Source organism: Equus caballus, chromosome 5, assembly GCF_041296265.1.
Source record: "Equus caballus isolate H_3958 breed thoroughbred chromosome 5, TB-T2T, whole genome shotgun sequence".
In the NCBI taxonomy this organism is placed as follows: domain Eukaryota; kingdom Metazoa; phylum Chordata; class Mammalia; order Perissodactyla; family Equidae; genus Equus; species Equus caballus.
Genome location: NC_091688.1, coordinates 21,200,578 through 21,222,985, shown reverse-complemented (window position 1 = coordinate 21,222,985; position 22,408 = coordinate 21,200,578). Strand labels below are relative to the sequence as shown.

At 40.2% G+C, this 22,408-nt stretch overlaps 1 protein-coding gene across 2 annotated transcripts in view; it reads left to right on the top strand.

The window, feature by feature from the left end:
* The window catches only part of KCNK2 (potassium two pore domain channel subfamily K member 2), a 209,507-nt gene that overhangs the window by 51,744 nt on the left and 135,355 nt on the right, over positions 1 to 22,408 (top strand). Inside the window, exon 2 of one of the 2 annotated variants that reach the window (XM_070266681.1) lies at positions 4,335 to 4,514. The exons of the other annotated variant lie outside the window; for it this stretch is intronic. Within the exon in view, the coding sequence (XP_070122782.1) occupies positions 4,472 to 4,514 (43 nt within the window). The 5' untranslated portion in view covers positions 4,335 to 4,471. The remainder of the gene's footprint in view (positions 1 to 4,334; positions 4,515 to 22,408) is intronic. 2 annotated transcript variants of the gene reach the window in all.

The following is a 22,408-nucleotide window of genomic DNA, read 5'->3' as shown; positions in this document are numbered from 1 at the left end:
CCCTGGGGGCCCTGTAGACTTGGCAAAGATTCAGAGGGTCTGCAGTGCAGCCAGCAAGAGCTGAGATGAGCCTGAGTGAGCAAGCAGGGCCTGAGCCCCAAATGAATGAAGGAAAAAGACTCTAGGTGTACTGACCAGAGGGGTCAAGAATTATGCCTGCAGAATTCTCTGGAACAGACCAGTCTCATGATACCATAGGACGATTGTTACCGACTGATTACCTCAAGGAACTCAAGGGAGGTTTTGGAAGCATTTAACTGTTTCTCCAAAATTTTGTTGTTGTTGTTATGTTAAGAGATGCAATCACCAACCACCCTGAACCAGACGGAGCCCCATCACAAGAGCACTGCCTTTGCAGGTGAGCCCAGAGATGCCAACTGAGCCTGAGCGAGTGAATACTCACCTCTTTGTGAATATTCAGTCCCCTTCTGAAATAAAAGGCCCCTGCTTTCCCGTGCTTGGGGACAGTCACGAGCTTGGAAGTGAGTCCTCGTGGCCTCCTATTTGCTGCAAATAAGCTCCACTTTGTGTGGCAACTACTTCTGGTGGAGAGTCTGATTTTAACTTGCCAAGAGGCAAACTCACTTTGGTTCAGTAACAGGATCAGCTAATCCCTAACAAAAGATAACATGACCTCCTCCTGAGGGACCTCCTTCCTCCCAACCCAAGAGATGATGTAAACATTTTCCTGTGCCCTAGACGCCACCTCTGAAAGGAGCAAGGAGAAAAGAAGAGTCTGAAGGACAGAGCAAATATTCCCAGGGGACTAGGTAGCACCTACGTGCCTGGAATGATTATTGCCTCAGATAGACTTTTAAACTGAGTTGGACTCATTTTCTTCCTTCCTTCCTTTTTTTCTTTGCTTATGCCATGTAGGAGGTAAGGGATTTAAGGAAGATCAGAGTGGTTTTAGACAAAATTATAAATCTATATTTTCTCTACATACCTGAGTACAGTATGTTACTTTTGTAATCCATTCTACAATGTTCAACTGGAACTCATTCCTCATTCTGATGCCTTGAGTACTCTCTGAATACAAATTGCCTTCTCTAGAAAATATGAGACTAGTAATGTCAGCACAGAATCTTATTTCTTAATTTTATCACTATTTGTATGGGTATGAATATATGAAAGAATAAATTTAGGAAGACATTTAGCTATTTAAGCTGAATATTCAGTTTAAGAATATATTATTATGCAACTAGAAGACTATACATACGTATATTAATTTCTAAATGATTTTCTGATTACAGGGGACATGAATATTAGGAAAATTTGAATCACACGACCATATATTAATAGAAATAGATCTAGTACAAAACTGTACAAAATTTAAAAATCTCCAAAGAACAAGTTTTTTAATTGTTTTATTGGTGAGGGATTTTTCTGATTCAAAAATCGTTCATGCAACTTAAAAAAACTTAGGATAGTCTGTCAAATATGCAAATAGTCTTGTGGATTAAAAGTTAATTTACTAGCACTAACTCTTGGGGCCTTTGTATAAAAATATTTTGAGTTAGTTTAGATAACTGAATGGGTTTAAAAGAGAAGTGAATTTCTTCAAAAATATTCCAGAAGTACTATTTTTCTCTAAAATAGTTATCCTTGTAAATATGGTTATTCTTGTAATTAGTTTTAACTATTAAAGTTAAATCTGAGCCACTATGGCTCAGGCTGTTTCTTTGGGAACATATCATTTAGGAAATAGTCGAGGAGTTGGTGGGATAAAGATGGATTTATTAGTATTTGTTTTATTTATAAAAGGAAATAATCTTAAAGTTGTAGAAGCTTTAATTAAACAGCAACTTTAAACTCTAAAAATTATTAATAAATTATAAGGTGGCTTGAAATAATTCTACAGTATAATAATAGGTGCTAAGGATGTTCAGCACAATATTATGATTTTAATAGCATCCTTCTTCCTTTCTGCTCTAGCCAATACATGGCTTTCATTAAATACTACACAGGGCTTGGACAGAGTTAATTGTCTAAGCCTGTTCAAAAGGCCAGAAATTACTCTCAGGGAATCAAAACATTATGCTGGAAACTACGGACACAGATAAGAGTGTGGGCTTTAATTTAAAGAAACGGGATGAGTCCTGAGCCATAAACAAAGACACTCTGTATTGGTTTGAATAGCTAGAAACTTTTTTATTTTTTAAATACCACTTCAGATAAGTTTAAACCCCTTTGGATATAAACAAGACAAGTGATCAGCTCATGAGCCAAACTTGCCGAATTGTGGGGCCAGTACCTTAGGCACTGTACAATGTCAGGTATTTACATGTAGGTAGAACACACTGGGAAAATGAATATGGTATCGTTTCAAAAAAGGGCAACTCTAAGGAATAATGTAGGACAAACACAGAACCTATAGGAACTGTAAGCCTGAGGCACATAATAAACCCTTTAAGTCAGTATTCGTGATAATTAGATATGGGATGGACTGAAGTTTAATTCAGCACTATCAGTGACAGTTGGTTAAGCAATTGTGCAAATAAGATCACAGAAGACTTGTTTAAACCAAAGGTCTGCTTTTAAAATCTTTTGGTATTTCTGAAGTAGATTTTGCTGTTTCCAAACTCATTTATGGACTCTTCAAACGTTTATTAAAACATCTATTATATGTTGGGCCATGGTCAGAAATTTGGGGATATAAGAAGTGAAAGATATAGACCCTGATTTCGAAGGAGAATGAACACACCAAAAAACCAATGAGTACAAAACAGTGTGATGAGAATTATAAAAGGATGAACCTGGTGCTAGAAGGAGGAGTCCAGAGAGCCACCTGTGAGAGAAGAAAAAGAGAGAAGGTAGTACTCAATCTTGGAAGGAGTTCTAAAGGATGAGTGGAAGTCAGCCAGATGGATTTGGGTCCGGGAGCTAGAAGATCTTACGCAAAGGGATCGAAGCATTGGAGAGCGTGGCCCGTTTGGGGAAACATAGCAGTAATAAGGCTGGGAACCAGAGCCATAATATGTGGTAGCAAGACAGAACACGAAACTGAAGAAACATGCAATTGAGAGCCTTCCACATCTTGCCAGTAGCTTGAATTTTACCCTGAAGGCTGTGGGAAGCCGCTGGAAGGATTTCAGCAGGATTGTATTCTGACCACGGCAGAGAGAAAAGATTAGAAACAGGTACAGTGGAGGCGCCAACTGGGAGACTACTGCAGTAATCGAGGTGAAAAATGATGAGGTAATGAGTCCATCTTGCTTAGCCGGCCTCCATTCCCGTCTCCATGCAGGCTTGCTTTTTGGATTTTCTACACAGCATGTCACAAGCATTTGAAAGCTACATTTTCTACCTCTTCAGAGAGTAACTGTGCTAATAATAATAACAACTAATATCTATTGAGCTCTTACCATGTGCCAAAAGTCTAGACTCTTTACACATCACAAATTGTGTAATTGTCATAACAGCCTTATAAGGAACGTACTTCATTATCTCCATTTTACACACAAAAAAAGAAAGGAACAAGGCAGTCACAAAGCAGATGTGTCAGAAACTTCATTCAGAGTCTGTTTTTGACCCATTTGTCATACTGTCTCTCTGCTCTCATTACTGTCCTCAATAACATAATTCTTTGGGTGATTCCTCTCCTTTCTCCTGAGTACTCTTCCCAGCCTTATTTTGATTTTGTTTTGGCTGACTGAGTTTTCAGCCACTCACACTCAACAGTGTTTCAGGTTCTGCCCCTGGTCTTGACGCTGATAGGACCCTCGATCCACCCCTCAGCTGTGGTCACCTGCCTCCATTTAAGACTTCACAGCCTAAATGGTTGGATAGAGAAGAAAGAGTGACTTTTTAAAACTATTTATAGGTTAGAATTAGTGGGGTTTGTTAACTAAATGCACGGATTGGGTCAGGGAGAGAACAAGGACATTATGCCGCAATTATTAGTCAAATAACATTCAATATTTATGGTATTATGATTAAAAAATATTATTCACTGTGACCCATATAGTGCAATGTGACTATATTTCCTTTCTAGTACTACTTGTCTTTTCTCTGGAGTGAATAATTGCCTCATATTTTTTTATTTGCTTAGTTTTCTCTGTACCTGTCACTATGTTGTCCCCCAAGTCTCTGACAGAAGTATAAATCTTTTCTCAGTGAATCGCCCATGAGGAAATCTGTTAAATTCATTTGTAACTTGTAGACATTTCTTCAGCCTTCTTTATATTGGCTCCAAATCAGATTGTTTGTTCTCTAATTCTCTCTGATGTCTGAAGTCCTGGGGTTACCCTTTACCTGGGATTTCTGTGAATTGCTTTTGCCTCACTTCTATAGCCTGTACCCCATGTCTTCCAATATCTTGTTCTATTTCTTAGCTTTGTTGGAGCATGTCATCCCACAGCTGCTGAGAAAGAGGCCATGGAAACTGGGCAGAGTCCAGATTGTGCCCCACATGTTAATGATGGATGTGCATTCTGATGTCAGTCTTCTGACCTAATGGAGGTGTCATGCCATGCTGCTTTCTAAATATTCTGAATGTCATCTCAACATAGGAGGTAAATGTTTTGAGAATTTTCATGTCTGAAAATAACTGTGTTCTATACTGGCATATGATTAGTTTGGCTAGGTATAGAATTCTCATTTGGATCATCATTTTCACTTAGAAATTTGAAGTCACTGCTAAATTGTCTCCAAATGTTGGTGTTAATATTTCTAAGTCCAGCATCATTCTGAATCCTGGTTTGTTGCAGGTGACCTGTTTGTTCTCTTTTGAAGTTTTACGGATCTTTTGATCTCCCTTGTTCTTGCAGTTCTAGCTTTTTCATTTACTGAGCTGTACACTCTGGGAGCTGTTTCAGTTTGGTGACTTTTGGTCTTCAGTTCTTGAAATTTTTTCTTGTATTATTTTCCTGATAATTTTCTCTGTTAAAATTTTATATTTTCTCTTTTTCTGGAACTACTATTATTTTAACACTAGAGCTCCTGAACGAGGAGTTGATATATGTATACATGGTGAAATGACTACCACAATCAAGCTAATTACAAGTCTATCACCTCATCCTGTTATTTCTTTTATCTCTCAGAATAATAGTTATCTTTCCCCAGAACTTTCTTTGGGTCTCCAGATTGTGTGTGTCTGAGATTTTTGTTTTCCTTTTGTTTTGATCTTTTTCATGTTAAAAGATTTCTTCTTACGTTTGATGATCCTGGTGGTCCATTATTTATTTATTTGAGGAAGATTAGCTCTGAGCTAACATCTGCTGCTAATCCTCCTCTCTTTGCTGAGGAAGACTGGCCCTGAGCTAACATCTGTTCCCATCTTCCTCTATTTTATATGTCGGAGGTCTGCCACAGCATGGCTTGACAAGCAGTGGGTAGGTCCACTCCCAAAATCTGAACCAGCGAACCCCGGGCTTGTGAAGTAGAGCACACGAACTTACCCACTATGCCACTGGGCCAGCCCTCCATTTATTTTTAAGAGAACTAATAGCAATGTGTGTCATGGTGGGGAGATCTTTGGAGTGGTGAGTTTCTGAGTGGGAGCCACACTATAGGATCAGGCAGCAGTGAGCTGTAGATCTTTCCTCTTGGGCCTGTTAGCTTCTCCATCGAGGAATTATCTAATCCTTAGCTTAGGGGGCTGACTTAAGCCTGAGATCAGCAATCTGGGAGCCAAGTAAGGCAAGAGAGTATTTCTTTAAACTACCTTGAAAATAGCATCGACTCTTCTTTAATTTGATCTATATTTCCTCCCAATTTGTGACATTAGTGAGACTTTTCTTCACAAACAATTACTAAATATTTGGACCAGTCCTAGAACCTATACCTGTCACCATATATTTTAAAATTTGTAAGACTCTAAAAATCATTCTTTCAGATGATTACATTATTTTAGTAACTTGCCGTAACAACTGAAATTTTTGCCATTAAACTCTGTAAAGAAAGCACCCTTTAAATGCACCTATGTTGCCTGAAAGAAGTACCCTCATCATTTAACATACCACGTTAGCTCGTTGTCTCTTACTCAGGATCCTCTGAAAGAATGCCATGCAGAACAGGTCACTTTTGATTGGGAGAGGAATAGAGGAAACATATATTGCATGATACACTAGTCTTGATTTCCCTAATGGATTGTCATAATCGAGGATCCTGGGATGCATTAGGAACCTGAGGGACAGGGTGTGAAATGGAAATGGAGAAAGAGCACAAAGAAACAGAGCCCCTAGGTAAATTCTTCCTTGACAATATTTTCAAAGGAAAACCAAAATTAACAGTGGTTAGATCTGTAAAGCTGAGAGCTTAAAGATGTCAGAGAAGCAACAGGCCCATAGAATGCATCTGGGAAGGTGTGTGGATGAATCTGCTCGAGTAGAGTTCTCAAGTATGAAAAGTAGCATGACGTGGGGGGTGACAAGACTGAGAAAACAAATCATTGTTATCTATCTAGCAGGTTATTTGCATTTTTTTCTTGTAACCTAAGTAAATTATTTAGATTCACATGTGCTCGTGCAAAGAGAATTAGAGAAATGAGATTCTACATGAATCATCCAAGCTAAAATATCACCTTTACTCAAAATATCTGAAATGTCCTGATAACTGAGACAAAAGTATGTCAATTTTGCATTTTTAAAAGCTTTTATGCTATGGGGGAACTCCCTTAGTCAGGGCTGTGTGTATGTGTGTGTGTGCGCGTGTATTCAATATGGATCCAACCAAAGAAATTAAATAACTGGATTTCACATATCAGGAAATTCAGAAACTGCTCAAGTCCTAGACACAGGATGTTTGGCTGCATCACCCTGGTGATGAGGCTGCAGAATCTAACGTCTAGAACAGTGTTTCCTTCCCTCGGTGATTCCAGCAGGCTTGGACTTGCTCAGTATTTTCTAGGGAGCTCACCACTCGGACACTGAGCTGCTCCCTAAAGAGATGCAGGTAATTCAGAAAGCTGTGGCTTGCTATGGGTACAGATAGGACGTGGGTCAAGGAAGAAGAGGACAAAGCTACTAAAGATTCTAGTTTTCCAGGAGTCAGAAAACAGAGGCCACTCTTTGTTTTTCTTAAACGTCAAGGCTAAGCTTCATTGAGGGGAGGATTGTTGTCAAGTGTCCAGGCTGAAGTCCACCTCTGGTAATTATATTGCTTAGACTTTAATTCCTTTGAAGTTTCAAATAGATAAGGTCTAATTTCCTCTTCCTGCTAATGCCTTCCCTCCATATACCTCTTCATTTCTTGTGTTGGTGGCTTGTGCAGTGTTGTGGGGCGGTGTTATAAGATTAGCTGTGTTTTATCAAATAGATTAGGTTATTATTTGATTTAGGGAATCTTTGGAAATGAAAGGTGATAAAGGGTTAGAAATTTGTAGGTATTACTATATTCCACTTATTTAAAGTAGTTTTAAGTTGGGGAATTAGGCATTATATTACCAAGGCTTTGCTTTCTTACCCACAGAGATTTATCTAAATACTTTAAGCAAGTATTTTTAAAATTTTTTGTGAACAGAACTTTGAAAATGGAACAAGATTTTTGTATTTTGAAGAAGCCCTGAGATAAATCCTTTTACCAAGCCCAAGGGCTGTCATGAGTTTTATCTGTTTTTGAAGTTTGGATTTTTGTACATGGTATCTTCAAGTACACATACTGTCAACTAAAAGTTGCAGAGAAACTTATATGCTCTTTAAATTTCTCTAGAAGACATGATTGATCCTCAGCCTTAGCCAGATTTTCAGAAAACAAACAAAAAGGAATGAAGGGCAAGAAATGGACTCACGCGTCAATTTCATGAATTGAGCTATATCAAATGTGAGCACTAGAACCTTTAGGACCTCAAAACCAAAGTTCTTTCCTTAGCTGTAAGCATCTGGCTACTAACTAGAAGTAAATTATGACTTCTTAATGTTTCAGTTTCACCTTAAATGAGAATTAGGTGCCCAGGAGCCAAACAGTAAAAGAGCCTTTGTCTAGGCAAATGCTTTTAGGAAACTGTGCATGTAATTAACTAGCAAGTATCTTTTTCTAAGTCACTGCTTTGTTTTCGCAAATGTTACACATCCTTATTTGAAGGCAAATTTGGACAGCTTGCATTGGCAACCCACGTCCTGAGTTGGTCTGGCTATTAACAAGTTAAATGTCCTTGGAAGAATAGTTGAGAGGAAAGGAAGGAAAGATAGCTCTTCTGAAATTTCAAAAGAGAAATTCCCACCTCTTTTTCTTGCCAATGCTCCAAACGGAGTGTGAATTCGGTGACTGCTAGACTGTTTGTGGTGTGGATCTGTGAGCCAGTGTGCACAGTTCAAGCCTTGCCCGTCATTTCTGAACCCTGACTAATAACGGGTTTAGGCTTTAATACATTAGTCAGCACAGAGGCCTGACCAAGGTTGTTTGACAGGGCAAAAAAGCATGAAAGAGACTTTACTCTGTCTCTTCTGCTTCATATTCATAAGACCTTCTTTCGTTTTTGTATTTCATTTGTTTCATTTAAGGCCGACCAGCAGATTTTAGATGATAAAGATTTTTTGCTTTAAATATGATCAGGGAAAACGGATCATTCTGAAAAAGCTCTGCGTATTTCAACATGCACAAACCTTGAGAAATTTTGAATGAAATAAAAAAGCCAGTTGAAAAGAATTCATATAATATGATACATTTATGTAAATTTTAAACTTCTTTATATTTTTATGGCTACATCCGTACATTGGAAAGACGTATTTATATTCATAAGAAGGACGAACACCAACTCCAGGAGAGTGGTTATTTGTGGGGGAGGGAGAAAGAAGAAAGCAACAGCTTTCACTGGGGTGAATTGGGACTGTAGTTGTAATCTGTTTTTCCTCAAAAAAGGAGAAAACTATAACTCCTTTTAGCATATATGGCAAAATGTCAGTACTTTTAAAATCCAGGTTTATTTTTTTGCAATATTTAATAATTCAAAATTTACAAAATTTATATAAATACAAAACAGTCTCTGAGGTTGCTGAAATACTTGAGTTCATTTCAACAAGCCTTTATGGAGAATCTACTATGCATTAGGCACTGGGAACACAAACCACAAACTTGAGGGTCCCATGGTCCCTACCAAAGGGAACTCACAGGCACGAGAGAAAGAGACATGTAACAAATACAATAAAACGTGGTAATCACAATCATGTTATACATAATGGTTTCTAAATAGAATGATTGACTCTATGATGATTACTTTACTAGACAAAAGTAGAGGAAATCTAGACCAGATTAATGTTAAAAAGTCATCATGAGTTGAATTAAAAAATAATTTACTTTCATATTTAATATTTCAAAGTATTCTCAAAAAGAGGTTTTCAAAATATAATTGGCAAATGTTCCCGTGTAATTTACTTAAATACTAAATATTTATTATGTCCTTTAGCAGATGTTTCCTTTGTGGTCACTTCTGAGTCTGTCTTTATGATTCATTTTGGTTTTTATCATGGAAACATTGTCATCCCAGATTGATAGTCAAATCTTCACAGAGAGGGCTGTCTAGTTTTCATATTTTTATCGCTCAATCTTTGGAGTTTTTAGCATAGTCCTATATAAAAAATAACAATTTATTTTTTAAAAATTTCAATTCTTTTTGAATGCCTACTATATGTTATTGGATCACAGTAAAGAGGTGTTTAACCCCAAACTCAGCATTTGGGGCCAAGGGCAAAAGGGAAGACACTTGGAATTACACTTTATCCTGTCCATAATATGCAGATACAGTGTACGAAAAACATAACGTCATGTATGAAAATGGTGCAAATGACATCCATCACTCCAGGCAGAGGAAACACTACAGTTAATTACCAAGAAGGCTGGCGAGGCACTTTGGAATCTGAACAATGCACTACTGGCTCCCCTTCCGAGAAAATACTAATGGGAAACACTAAAGTTTTTTTCCACCCAACTTTCATCCAAAGAAAAACTACCACAAAACTTAGCATTCCACAGTTGGGGTAGATATAAAAACAGGAAAAAAGGCAGTTTATTCTATTCATAGCTGTACTTGGTTACCAATAATGCTAACAGATTGCCATCAATAATTGTCAAAAATAGAACAGTAAATATTTGATATCTCAGCTGTAATTAAAAGGAGCATAATGTGATATTGGGGTGCGAGGAATAAGAGAGATCTCTGATAAATCAGCAGAGGGAGCAGGTACAATATGTGAGTCACAGTAGTAAACACACATTACACCTGATGGCTCAATAGAAAACTCCGTTCCTGGGGCATGCATTGATCCCCTTAGCAACAAACAACCTGGGGTTACAAAAGTTTTACTTTAACCAAAAACCTGTTTGTGGAAAAGAAGAGTTTATCTGTGTCCAGAAAACAACATTGATAACAACGAAATGGAAAAAAATCAAGCAAACCCAGAAGCATTTAAAGCAATCATGGTTGCTAAGGAGATAGAAAGTAAAGTCAACACAATGTAAGGGACAGTTTCAGACAGCAACAGTCCAAAATGTTGGGGCCACAGCCAAAGCGAGAGCTGAGTATGTGCATGGTAGAGAAAGTGGTAACACCACATCTGTAACGGTGAGAATAGACCTGTAGGTCTGTTTCTTGGCTCCCAGTGTAGCCTCGTGAACCTAGCAACCATCTCCCTTTCTGACCTAACTGGATCCCACTTATCCTCCATTGTTTGCTGGCTATATTCTGGTAAGGACTTCTCCCCCATCAGGTAGAATGGGAAAGACTCCCTGTCCTAGGAAGGAGCTGCCTGAGTTGCAGAGTCCTCTTTGTAGAACAGAAGGGCTGGAATTTGCCTCTGTCTTCTGTAGCCTGGATTACCTGATTCCTTCCTTAATCTCCTTTGCCCATTTGGTTCCTAAAAGCAGGCTTCCATGTGTTTGCTGGGCCCAGCCCCAGAAGATAATCCACCTCTTCCTTTGTGTTTCACTTCTTATCTCAGATCCATCTGCTTTCCCTCTCTCCATGGTTCAGTGCTACTGGTGGGAACACTAGCATTAACAGTGACTAATGTTTATTGAGTTCTTACTATATTTCAGGTATTGTTCTAAACACTGTTCAAGTGTTAACTCTTTTAGGTCTTGTTAACAGCTGAGGTTGATACACTTTTCATCCCCGTTTCACAGATGAGGAAACAAGGCACAGTTAAGAAGTGTCTGGGCCTGGAATTAAACTAGGTGGCTCACAATCTTGACCAGTACACTATGCTGAATTTCATGCGACTCTGTGCAATAATGGAATTACGTGGGATAATAAAGGGCATGGAAGAAATACAGTGACTTTCAATGTACTAAAAATACCTTGATGTGAATTAAATGCTTTCTGATGATAAATGTCACAGTTACCATGAAATCCTTCTTTGAAGGTCTTAAGAGCTGGTGCGTGTTGGGATAGTGGTGGTCCTTTTTCCACACCAATTCAACAAATATTTGAATACCTGCTATGTGTTCTAAGAAATCAAAAGCAATTCAGATGAGATACCTGCCCTCAGAAAGCTTTCAGTCTACAGGCCAGACCCATGGCTGAGTGGTTAAGTTCACGCACTCTGCTTCAGCTAGCCCAGGATTTCACTAATTTGGATCCTGGGTGCGGACCTAGCACCACTCATCAAGCCATGCTGAGGCAGCGTCCCACATAGCCTGATGGGAAGGACCTAGAACTAGAATATACAACTATGTACTGGGGGGCTTTGGGGAGAAGAAGAAGAAAAAGAAGATTGGCAACAGATGTTAGCTCAGGGCCAATCTTTAAAAAATAAATAAATAAATTTTTTAAAAGCCCCATATATCTTCTCTAGAGCCGCCCTTCCCCCCCACCAGATCACTGAGCTCGAGTGCACATACTCACGCACATACTGATTCCAGCTCCAGGTGACTGTTCTCCTTAGCAGCCCCTGCTAACCTTAAAAAAAGGAAAAGAAAAAGAAAGCTTTTAGTCTAGAGGAAGCCAGACATCTAGACAAATACATACTAGCGTAAAAGGTGCTATACGTGTATATCAAGATACATGGGCAACAGTGATCAAATTTATCAGAAATAAAGAAGAAGGAGGGTTTCGCAGAGAAGAATAGTTAAAATACATGACCAGGCATCGGTCCTGATCAAATTAAATTCATTGTCTAAGTATATTTTTTATCTTCTAATATTTGAAGAAGCAGATTTCACAGGAACTTGGGGCCAAGTTTAATTTTCTTCATCATGTCCTGTTCTTTCTCAAATTACAGTGAGAGAGATTATGTAGTATTGAAATTTCTACGCTGGTGCCAATTGTTTTCCCAATGGGTGCTTTGGCAGTTCATAAATATATCTACATAATTGGCTATGTTAGGCCTGGTGTGATGTTGACATGTCTTGTGACTCTCAAGGTCTGGGAGAAGCTTGTAGAGATTATGAGAACCCTGAATTAACACTTTGCCCTCAGTTATTACCTAATCATGCACATTAATTATCTCATGGAAGGGTTTGTGGCGACAATGGATGAGAAGGGCTGTATTTTGAGTGGCTGCTTAGGAAAGGTCAAAAGTGCTCTCTAATATCTAGCCTTAAGGCACTTTAGATGTGATTTCCAAACTGAAAGCTACAGCAATGTAAGAGCCTTCCATGGTAACTCACCTGCATCGGCTGGGCTCCAGCAGCAAGCTGTGCAGGGCTAGAGCCAGAGCCCCCCTGAAGCAGCTCATAGTGTGGCAGAAGTGAGCAAGCATTAAGCTGAAGCCTGGGAGAAAAGTATAATTAAGGCACTTCCATTAGAAGTGAGGAGCACCATCTTAGAGACGAAGAAACGACAGTGCTCGAGATTCATTCTCTCAAAGGAGAGAGATGAACTGGAGAATCCACAGAAAGTGTAAGTTACTTCATCAAATTTGCGGTGCAACGCATATTTGGGCACAGAATTCTGGGTGGGTGAGGGGTTGCTTCTTCTGTAATGTAGCACAGTACTGGATCTGCAGGAAGGGGTGCTGATGCAACAGAAGAGAGTTCCCATGTGTGATCTAGCAGCGAGGGTGAGTATCAGTGAAATGGGGGAGAGAGGCTAAGAACAGGGTGAGGCAAGTGAGGCTAATTTGTTCAAGTGTGGGATTGGGTTCTTTCTTTCTTTAAAATTTTGAACTTCTGTTCATCATAGATTTTTTATATTAATATTGATATTCTAAAATATTGTATTAAAGTATTATTTATCTTGATTACTATGTTTTTGACACCCCCTTAAATTTTGCACCCAAGGGGAGTGCCTCACTTGCCCCACCCTTGTGGCAGCGCTGCACGACTGCCATTGAGGGAGATGTTTCCGCACGAAATACAGATTCATTGCACCTGATTGTAGATGCGACCTCACAGGGCATCTGATCTTATCTTATCCCAGAGGCTGCAATTCGAAGGCCTGAGGACCCTTTTATTTGCCATAAACATTATTTATTTTTGAAAATCTATTTAGTTGCCCCCGTTTTGAATTGGAAGATTTCTTCTAAAACAATTTGGACATCTGACTTCTCTTGAAAAGTTGGAAGGTCGAATACACTGGCTCTAGGTTGTTGCATGGCAGGAATCAATTAAGGCCGACTAGAATCTCCCGTCCAGTTCATTGGACTCACTTCATACCTGGATGTTACTACCTGGTGCTGTAGCCAAGGAGATTCTAAGCCTTGATTAACTGCAGGATTCTTTCAATAAAATTTCTTAAAAATGGGCTTTCATTCATTTAATAAATACTGATTTTTTTGTGCCTACTATGTGTAACGTATCATGCTGAGGAGCAAGATGACAAGGTTCCTTCCCTCTTGGAACTTTTTAAATCTCATAGGCAATGTTATGGGTTGAATTGTGCACTGCCCTGAAAAAGGTATATTAAGTCCTCATTCAAGTACCTCAGAAGGTGACCTTATTGGGAAATAGGGCCTTTACAGAGGTAATCAAGTTAAAATGAGGTCATTAAGATGTGCCCTAATCTAATATGACAGATGTCCTTTAAAAAGAGGGAAATCGGGATACAGAGACAAAAACAAACAGAGGGAAACACTGTGAAGACACACAGGGAGACGATGGCCGTGGGAGTGGCGTGAGGCGTCTACAAGCCAAGGAATGCCAAGGATTGCTGGTAAACGCCAGAAACCAGAGGAGGCAAGGAAAGATTTTCCACTAGAGCTGTGGGAGACCATGGCCCTGCTGACCCTTCTGACTTGTAGCTTCCAGAACTGAGACCATAAATTTCCGATGTTCAGCCACCAAGTTTTTAGTACATTATGACAGCAGCCCCAGGAAACGAATACGTGCAGTTAGTAAATAATGGTTTGAACAAATAGTTGAATAACAACTGTGACCAACATAATGAAGGGACCATATAGAGCGCTGTGAGAGTGAATGTTGAGGTGGCGAGCTGATCTCAGTAGGAGGTTATGGGGCCTTTTCTGAGGAAGGTGTGTTTTAGCTGAGGTCTGAAAGATGAATAGAAGTTACTTTCCAGTAGTGAGGAAAACAGGCACAGTCAGCCTGGAAGGACTGTTGTGTGTGTGAAGGCTCTAAGGAAAAAAGGAGTAGGATATATTCAAGAAACTGGAAACCAACTGGTGGCTGAACCACAGAGGGGAAACTGCAGAGCCTGGTTAGGTGGGCCCTAAATAATAGGGTGTATTGACTTATAGCTGTGTTACTTTGGGGAAGTTATTTAACTTCTCTGACGACAATAACAGGACTGACCTCACATGGTTGTTATGAGGATTAAATGAGATAGTAAATAAAATAGTCTTAAAAGAACGGCTGGCACATATGCCTCCAGAGATATTACCTATTGTTATGACTCCTGTTGTTCTTGTTGTTGCCATTATTACGGACAGGACGAGGATGGTCAGTGCCCTGGGATACCCTTAGCATGCTGGTCTCTATCTTGAAGGCAATGGGAAGCTAATGTACGCTTTTAATCAGGGCATAAACAGATTTTATTTTTGAAAGCTCCATCTGACGGATTAGAGGTCAGCGGGGATGCAGCCACTGGCAAAAGTTCCTGTAGACAGGTGTTGGAAGGGGCAGTCCTGCCTTGCTCACCTTGTAGAATTTGGAGAGATCACACACCATTTAAATAAATTTTGAAATTCCATAGAAAGCTGCCTTCTTGTAGGTTTCACGGTTTTCTTCTGGAACAAACACGCCCTGGGTGATGCATGGATTTTTAATCTCAGTTCTTCTATCTATTTAGCAGATGGCCTTGAGCAAGCCTTGTATGTGCTCATTTAATTATAGGCACAAACAGGTATAAGGGAGAGCTAGATCCTATATATATGGTGAAATTAAGATCTTTGGTTATCGAACACATCAAAAATATCTCTATAGAAGATCCCAAATACTCATTCTCTTTTGACTTTTTATTACCTTTATGTCTTGTGACTTCATTTTAGAAGAGAAATTGAATTGATTTGTTCTTCACAAAGCCACATTCATTGCTATCAGAATTTGTGGCCTCAGGTGAAGGCAAAATGCTGGACTGGCAAATGTTTACAACAAATCTAAGTTTTAAATAATGCACTGGATGTGCCAAAAATTCATTAGGTAATGAAAAACCATCAAGAAAAATTGAAAATGCTCTAGTTCTTTCTGGATTTACGGTTGATTTTAATACAAAGCATCACATTTGATATAATTAGTTTGCCTAATATTGGCAGACTTAAGAAAATTATCTGATGAATTCATTGTCAGTGGAGGATTTACCTGTGATGGCAGAAGTGAGAAATGTTAAAGTTTAGATACATATCAGATAAATGTTCATTTCCTGGTGATAGTTTATGATACTCAGCTTTAAAAGGAGAAAGGAACTCCAGAGCAGAATTTCTTCTCTGTAAATTCTACTGTTTCCTGAATTTATTCTACTATAATAGAGTATCGTTTTATAAGGATTTCTTTCCTTTACAAGACCCTTATTCAATATTTTATTCCCTGTTGAGTAAAATTATATATGAGTATTAGTTTATTTGTGATAAACACTTGTGTGTACACTGATTAAAGCACTCATGTTTATATGCAAAAGGTGGGTGTTTTGACTTACATGAATTTTCAAAACTAAAAAGAAGTCACATGGGACTAAGAACTACCATTACTAAAGAGATTCTTGCTTACGTTAAAAAATTCTTATCCTTCTTCATATTTTTGTGTGTATGTGTTTATTTTAAAGTAAACAATATACAAAGCCATTAAAAAAGATATTATTGACATATATTTTAGGGTTACTTCTCTTTTTGCAAAATGAACCTCCCGACTTTGATGAATTTTGCAAAGTTTTATGGCAAAATGACATTTTTCATTTTTCAGGGTGGGTACTTTAATCAGAAATCTTTTCATCAACTCAATGATGTTTTACTGAACAGACGTGGAAATAGTTTTACTAATGTCATTCTTTCCTTATTTTAACTCCATGATTACAAAACTGTGGTGTATTTTCTTTGCTACTATATATCCCCAAGTGCTGGAAAAGTGCCTTCCTGGTATACAGAAGGTGCCTAATAAATACTAGTTGAATGAGTGAATAAATATATTTCTTGTACCATAAATGACATAATCCATGTTGATGGTGTTGTAAATGGTAAGAACTCTTGAACTGGACACTTTTGAGACTGAGAGTATATGGTGATTTGTGCCAGCGCCTGCCATGATTTGCCAACCTTGTTGGCAGGGGACCTGAGTTGCCCACTAGCCCAATTTCTCACCAGTCACAGAAACAGCCTCTGTGACTGTGAGCTATCAGAGCAGAGTGAATCCAAATCCTATTTTTCATCCAGGATTATCAAAGTGTGCTCCCCGGATGATAGCATCAGCATCAACTGAGAACTTATTATTCATGCCAATTCTCAGGCCCCAGACATAAAGCATCAGAAATTCTGGGAGTGGGCTCAGCATTCTGTGTCATACAAACCTCCAGGCGATTCTGATGCACACTCAAGTTTGAGACCCACTGCTCTAGATAATTGTTATCTGGGCACTGCTAGCATGTACTTCTTCTCTTCCTTTTCTATTCTTCCAGTGATGTTCAACTTCCCTTCTGATTGACATATTCTAATTTGAGGGGTATGAGTACTTCAAAATGAATACATTTTGTCCTTTAAGGAATTGCCTTCTTAAAGTAATTTGCATAGCCCAGATCTGACTGACATTTTATAAGCTTGCTTGGGATTTAGCTCTTGTAGTATCTATTACTACATAGCAAATTACCCCAAAACTTAGCAGCTGAAAATGAGAACCATTTATGATCTCACAGTTTTGGAGGCTCAAGAATCTGAGAGGAGCTTACGTGGGTGGTTCTGTCTCAGTTGCTCAAGAAGCTGCCCTCAATATGTTGTCTAGGACTACAGTCATGTCATGGCTTGACTGGGGAAGAATCCACTTTCAAGCTTTCTTACATGGCTTGAAACCTCAGCTATTGGAAGACCTCAGGAGATCTGCCTCCAGGCTTACTCACGTGGGCCTCTCCTCAGGGCTGCCTTATGGCATGGCAGTAAGCTTCCGCCAGAGGGAGGGATCCAAGAGGGAGTGAGAGAGAACACACAAGAGGGAAGCCACAGTCTTTTAATAACTTAATCTTGAAAGGGACATCCCATCGCTTGTCCTATATTCTATTCATTAGAAGCCCCCATTCAAGGAGAGGGCATGACACAAGAGCTTGAATACCAGGAGGCAGGAATCACTGCAGGTCAACTTAGAGACCCTTCACATAGGGAAATTATTTCTCACTCTGTCCAATATTTTGCATTGCAATGTTTCAGTTAGGACTTTTGATTTCTAGTGTCAGAAATCTTAACACAAACTGGCAAGTACAAAAGAAAATGTGTTGAGCTTTCAAAAATTGTCACCTTGGTTCTGTTTGCTTTGTATTGGCTCCATTCTCAGGTAGCTTGTCCTCTGATATCGGCATAATCGATTCCAAGGCTTTCAGGTTCAACGTCAGTGGTATAGTGCGAAAGTCTCTTTTCCCAGAAATCACAGGCCCATGCCTGAACCAAGTGAGAGGTTGAGGAATCTCGACTGTTTTAGCTAAGACCAGGACACATATTGCACTCACAATCAGGGATGAATCCCACAAGAAACACAGCAGCTATGAGAGGGGCAGGTAAGTGCCCTCAGAGGGACCACCTCAGGCAAGCGTTTCACTGAAGTACTGCCTATACTGTTGTCTACCCCCAAGTTTGCAGTCAACTACATCTCTTGGAAAATTCCTAACTTCTCCCTCACCATCTATTCTCCACACCCAATGGATCACAGAGCCCTGTTGATCTACCGGGACTGGTCATCTCCTCTCCTCCACTCCCATCCAAATCACCACGAATCTCTCACTTGGGCTAAAGCAATAACACTTAAATTCGCTATCTATGTGCTCACATTTTTGTTCACCTTCTGCCTGTTCTCCATGTAGAAACCAGAGTGATCTTTTAAAAACGCCGTCTGATGAGATTAGTCCTTGGCTGAAAATTTATCAAAATCCCATTAACTAAATCCAGGTGCCACACCACCTGGTCTTTGCCTGTCTCTCCAGCTTGATCATGGTCCACCACCAATCCTCACTCTCTGGGCTCCCCAAATTCTCCAAGCTTCTTCCTGCCACAGGCTTTCTACACGTTCTTCCTCCCCTTGAGGAAGCTCTTTCCTTACACTATGTATCTCTCTCTTCACCCTTGCTGATCTTCAGGGTCCAACTTTAGTGTCATTTCTTTGGACAGGCCTTCCCTGACCCACCAACATTAGATAGTCTCATAGCATTATGGCACTTACTGAATTTTAATTTTATGTTTGTTTAGCACCTTCCCTCTCTAGACCAGAAGCTTAACGAAGGTAGCAACCTTGTTATATCCACAGAGCTTCTGTTTGGCACCTAGTAGGCATTCAATAAATATTTGATGAACGTGATTCATTCTTCCTCGTCTTAGACCTGTGCAGTCGTGTTATCCAGAAGATTAAATAAATAGCTAAATTTATTACAGAGTTGGATTTTGCTGGTGGTCTTGCGTGGCCAGGAGCTGGTTCAAGGGCCCTGGTTCAAGGGGTTGGATCAAGCACAGGAGAGTATAAAATTCTTGTGAGACTCTACAATGTTAAACATTTATATGTTGTCTCACTTTGTCTTACAACAATCTCTTGTGAGTTTAGTGTATTATTCCCATTTCATAGATGAGGAAACTGATGGTCAGAGAGATGGGACTCCCTCAAACTCATGTGGTTCAGAATTGGTAGAGTTAGGATACCCATGGAAGTCACTTTGACTCTAAAATTCCAGGCTTGATTGGAATTATGGGAAAGACAGTGGCATGGTCTTTTTTTTTTTTTTTTTAACTATGGCATTTTGAGTAGGCCAATTTCAGAAAGCGAAATAAACATAAAAGTGAAGCTCTGTAGATTTCATGCTGCTAGTTGGAGCAGAACAACATGCATATGAGGGCAGTATAGAATTTTGGGGAGCTAAATCTTTTTATTACATACTTCAGGTTCTCCTATCCATTAAAATAAAGTTCAAGAGTGTCAAGTGGTCCTGCAGCATGAAAGACTTAGAGTGCACCTGGTCTTTCTGTTGCGCTTTTGATGGGGATTTATATGTGTTGCGTAATGTAGGCATAAAATTAAATAGGATAAACCATCCCATTTCCTTGTTTCTCAGGTTGCAATGATATACAAACTAGTCTACTTCCTTTTTTGACTCTTATTTCAAAGATCATGAGTGAGTGTGTGTTTGGCACCTCTTAAAGTGGTAGGAGCATTTGATCGAGGGGGCTGTGAAGGACCTCAGTGGAAGGCAAGGCTAGATCAGTGTGGGAACTGGTTTCTTGATTCAAATTATTTATGAGGTTGAGGCTGGCTTGTTGGAGTGACTCCTGCTAATGTTACAGTTTGGAATTTTCTGTTTTAAATCTTATTTTAATGTCTCTGTCAAGTAAATCCGCTCCCCTCTCAGCACTCTACGTATGTGTGTGCCTAACGTGAGAATAATGCAAAGGGGAACATGGAGGACAATGGCGACATGTAAATTGATAGAGAAAAGGAGGGAAAAGGGCAATTCATGATTTGGAACTGGTGGTGAGTCCTACATCCCATGAATCTGGAAAAAGGGAAGCACGATACAATCATATTTAAGCCATGAGTTAATCCCCCACTGCAGGAAGCATTAGTCAGTTTGACAGAAGGCCAGTGCTTGGTAAGGTGTGGTTAAAGTTGCAAAAGACTCAGAGGAAATAAAAAAGAATCACCAAGTTGGTGAACCAAAAGGGAAAAGAAAAAAAAAAAGAATACTCAAAGTGTTTGGGATCATTTCATCTGGAGAAAAAAAAGCCTGTGATAGAGTAGAAAATGATTCTGAAGGTGGTGAATTCATCTCATTTCCTACATATGCAGGATATCTTGGTTCCAAAGTCCTGGAGGGAGACCAGGTGAATGATGTCAGCAATCCTGCCTTCATTCAGATGTTTATCAACACCTATTCAGTACCAGTCACTGGCTATTGTGGATACTCTGGGGAACAGAGAGACGTGTTTTATGCCCTCGCTGAGCTTACCATCTAGTTTACAAAAAGCACACCACAATGCAACAAGGGCAAACATGGAAACAAAAGTTGCCCTGGGAAGCAAACAGTAAGACACCTGACTAGCCAAGATTCAGGAGAAACTTCCAGGCAGCTGAGAGAGCTGAAGGATAGTGCCTGTGATGGTTAGTTTTATGTGTCAACTTGGCTACGTTATAATACCCAGTTATTTAATCAAACACTTATCTAGGTGTTGCTATAAAGGTATTTTTTAGAGGGGGTTAATGTCTACAATAGCTGTCTTTAAAGAAAGATTACCCTAGATGATGTGGGTAGGCCTCATATAATCAGTTGAAGGTCTCACGAGCAAAAACGTAGGTTTCCCGGAAAAGAAGAAATTCAAGCCTCAAGTATCAACTCTTGCCTGAGTTTGCAGCCTGCCAGAGCTGCTCTGGGGATTTCAAATGGACTTGCCAGTCCCCATGATCATCTGAGCCAATTCCTTAAAATAGATCTTTTACACACACACACACACACACACTCTCACACACACATCCTATTGGTGTGTTTCTCTGCGGAACCCTACTGATACAGCATCTTAGCCATGTAAAATTGAGGACAGGACTGGGGAAGGTGTGTGAGAGAAAGTGACAGTACCCAGGAAGGCCTGGAATGAAAAAGAGAAGCCAGATCAGGAAGCACATTATATGTGACCTAGAGAGTTTGAAAGAGGTTTAAGTCCAGGAGCGAGAGGATCAGATTCACATTTTAGAAAGCACATCCGATTTTATTATTCCTGAGAGTACAAGTCGAGAAAAACATGTTTCAATTCCAGCAGGAAGGAATTCCTAATAAGGAAGACATTTTTAATAGGAGAAAAGGAGGTGCTGAATCTATTTTGGAATTTTAAAAATAATTAGACATTTTTAATCATTGATAGCCACAGTCTTGCAAGAGGTTTATAACGTTCTTTTTACAACCTTACCTCTTTCGCGTCTATAGCTTTCACTAGTTTCTCGTCTATAGCTTTCACTAGGAAGTTTTCCTGGTAACTGGGAAAAAGATAAACTCACACAGCGGTGGAGGTGAGAGGGTGGAGGTCAGCAGGGGATTCCGACTATGAAAGTGGGAAGGAAGGGAGAGTTTACAAACCGACTGAAGTTCCGCTACATCATGTGTGTGGTGCGAGGACTCGCCCGTTACAGCCGCAGCCTGTACTCTGCGCGCTTTCTTCCCCTGTCTGCGGATTCGGTTCCCGCACCCGTGTCGCCACGAGTTCAGCTCCCCCGCGCGGCGGTCCACGAGTCTGGGTGGGGTCTGGTACTTGCCAAGCTGGGATCTTAATGGAGAGATAAGCTGGGAGCACCGAATTCAGACTGAGGTCCGATCTCCCACCCAAGAGCCTTCGCAACCTCAGTCCCCAGAAAAGCGGTCTTGCCCTAAGAGTCTGGCCGATTTTCCTTCCATTCCCTCTGCATCCCTAGATATCTTCACCCTGGCTCCCGGTGCGTTCCCCATCCTTTCTAGTCCGGAACATTCTGTTGATCAGAGCTCCCTGCCCAGGTCAAGAAACCTTGGAGATGAGGTGGGGGTTGCTGATGACGCGAAAACCCTTCCCCGGGTGTAACCTGGAAGAAGCCAACAGCCTCCTTACCGCCCCCACTCTGGGAGTCTCAGGGCGCCAAAGGGGGCACTTCTCTGTACAACCCTGGGGGGGATTAAAGGGAGGGGAGGATGCCTATGTGAAGGGGTCCTGGGAGCTGCGCCCTAGAACTCGGTCCCACACCCCGCACCCCGACCGGGAAGGAGATGAGTCGGAGCCCTATGTGCCACATCGCAAGAGGGAGGATGTGGGGAGGAGGCAAGGGTAGTGGAAGAGGCTGAGAGGAGAGGCAGCAGGTGAACCCAAGGGCTGTGCCCTAAGGCGTCGAGCAGGCTGAGAGGGACTTTGGAGGGGAGCCCCAGGCAGGGGCGACGCAGGCGAGGGTTGAG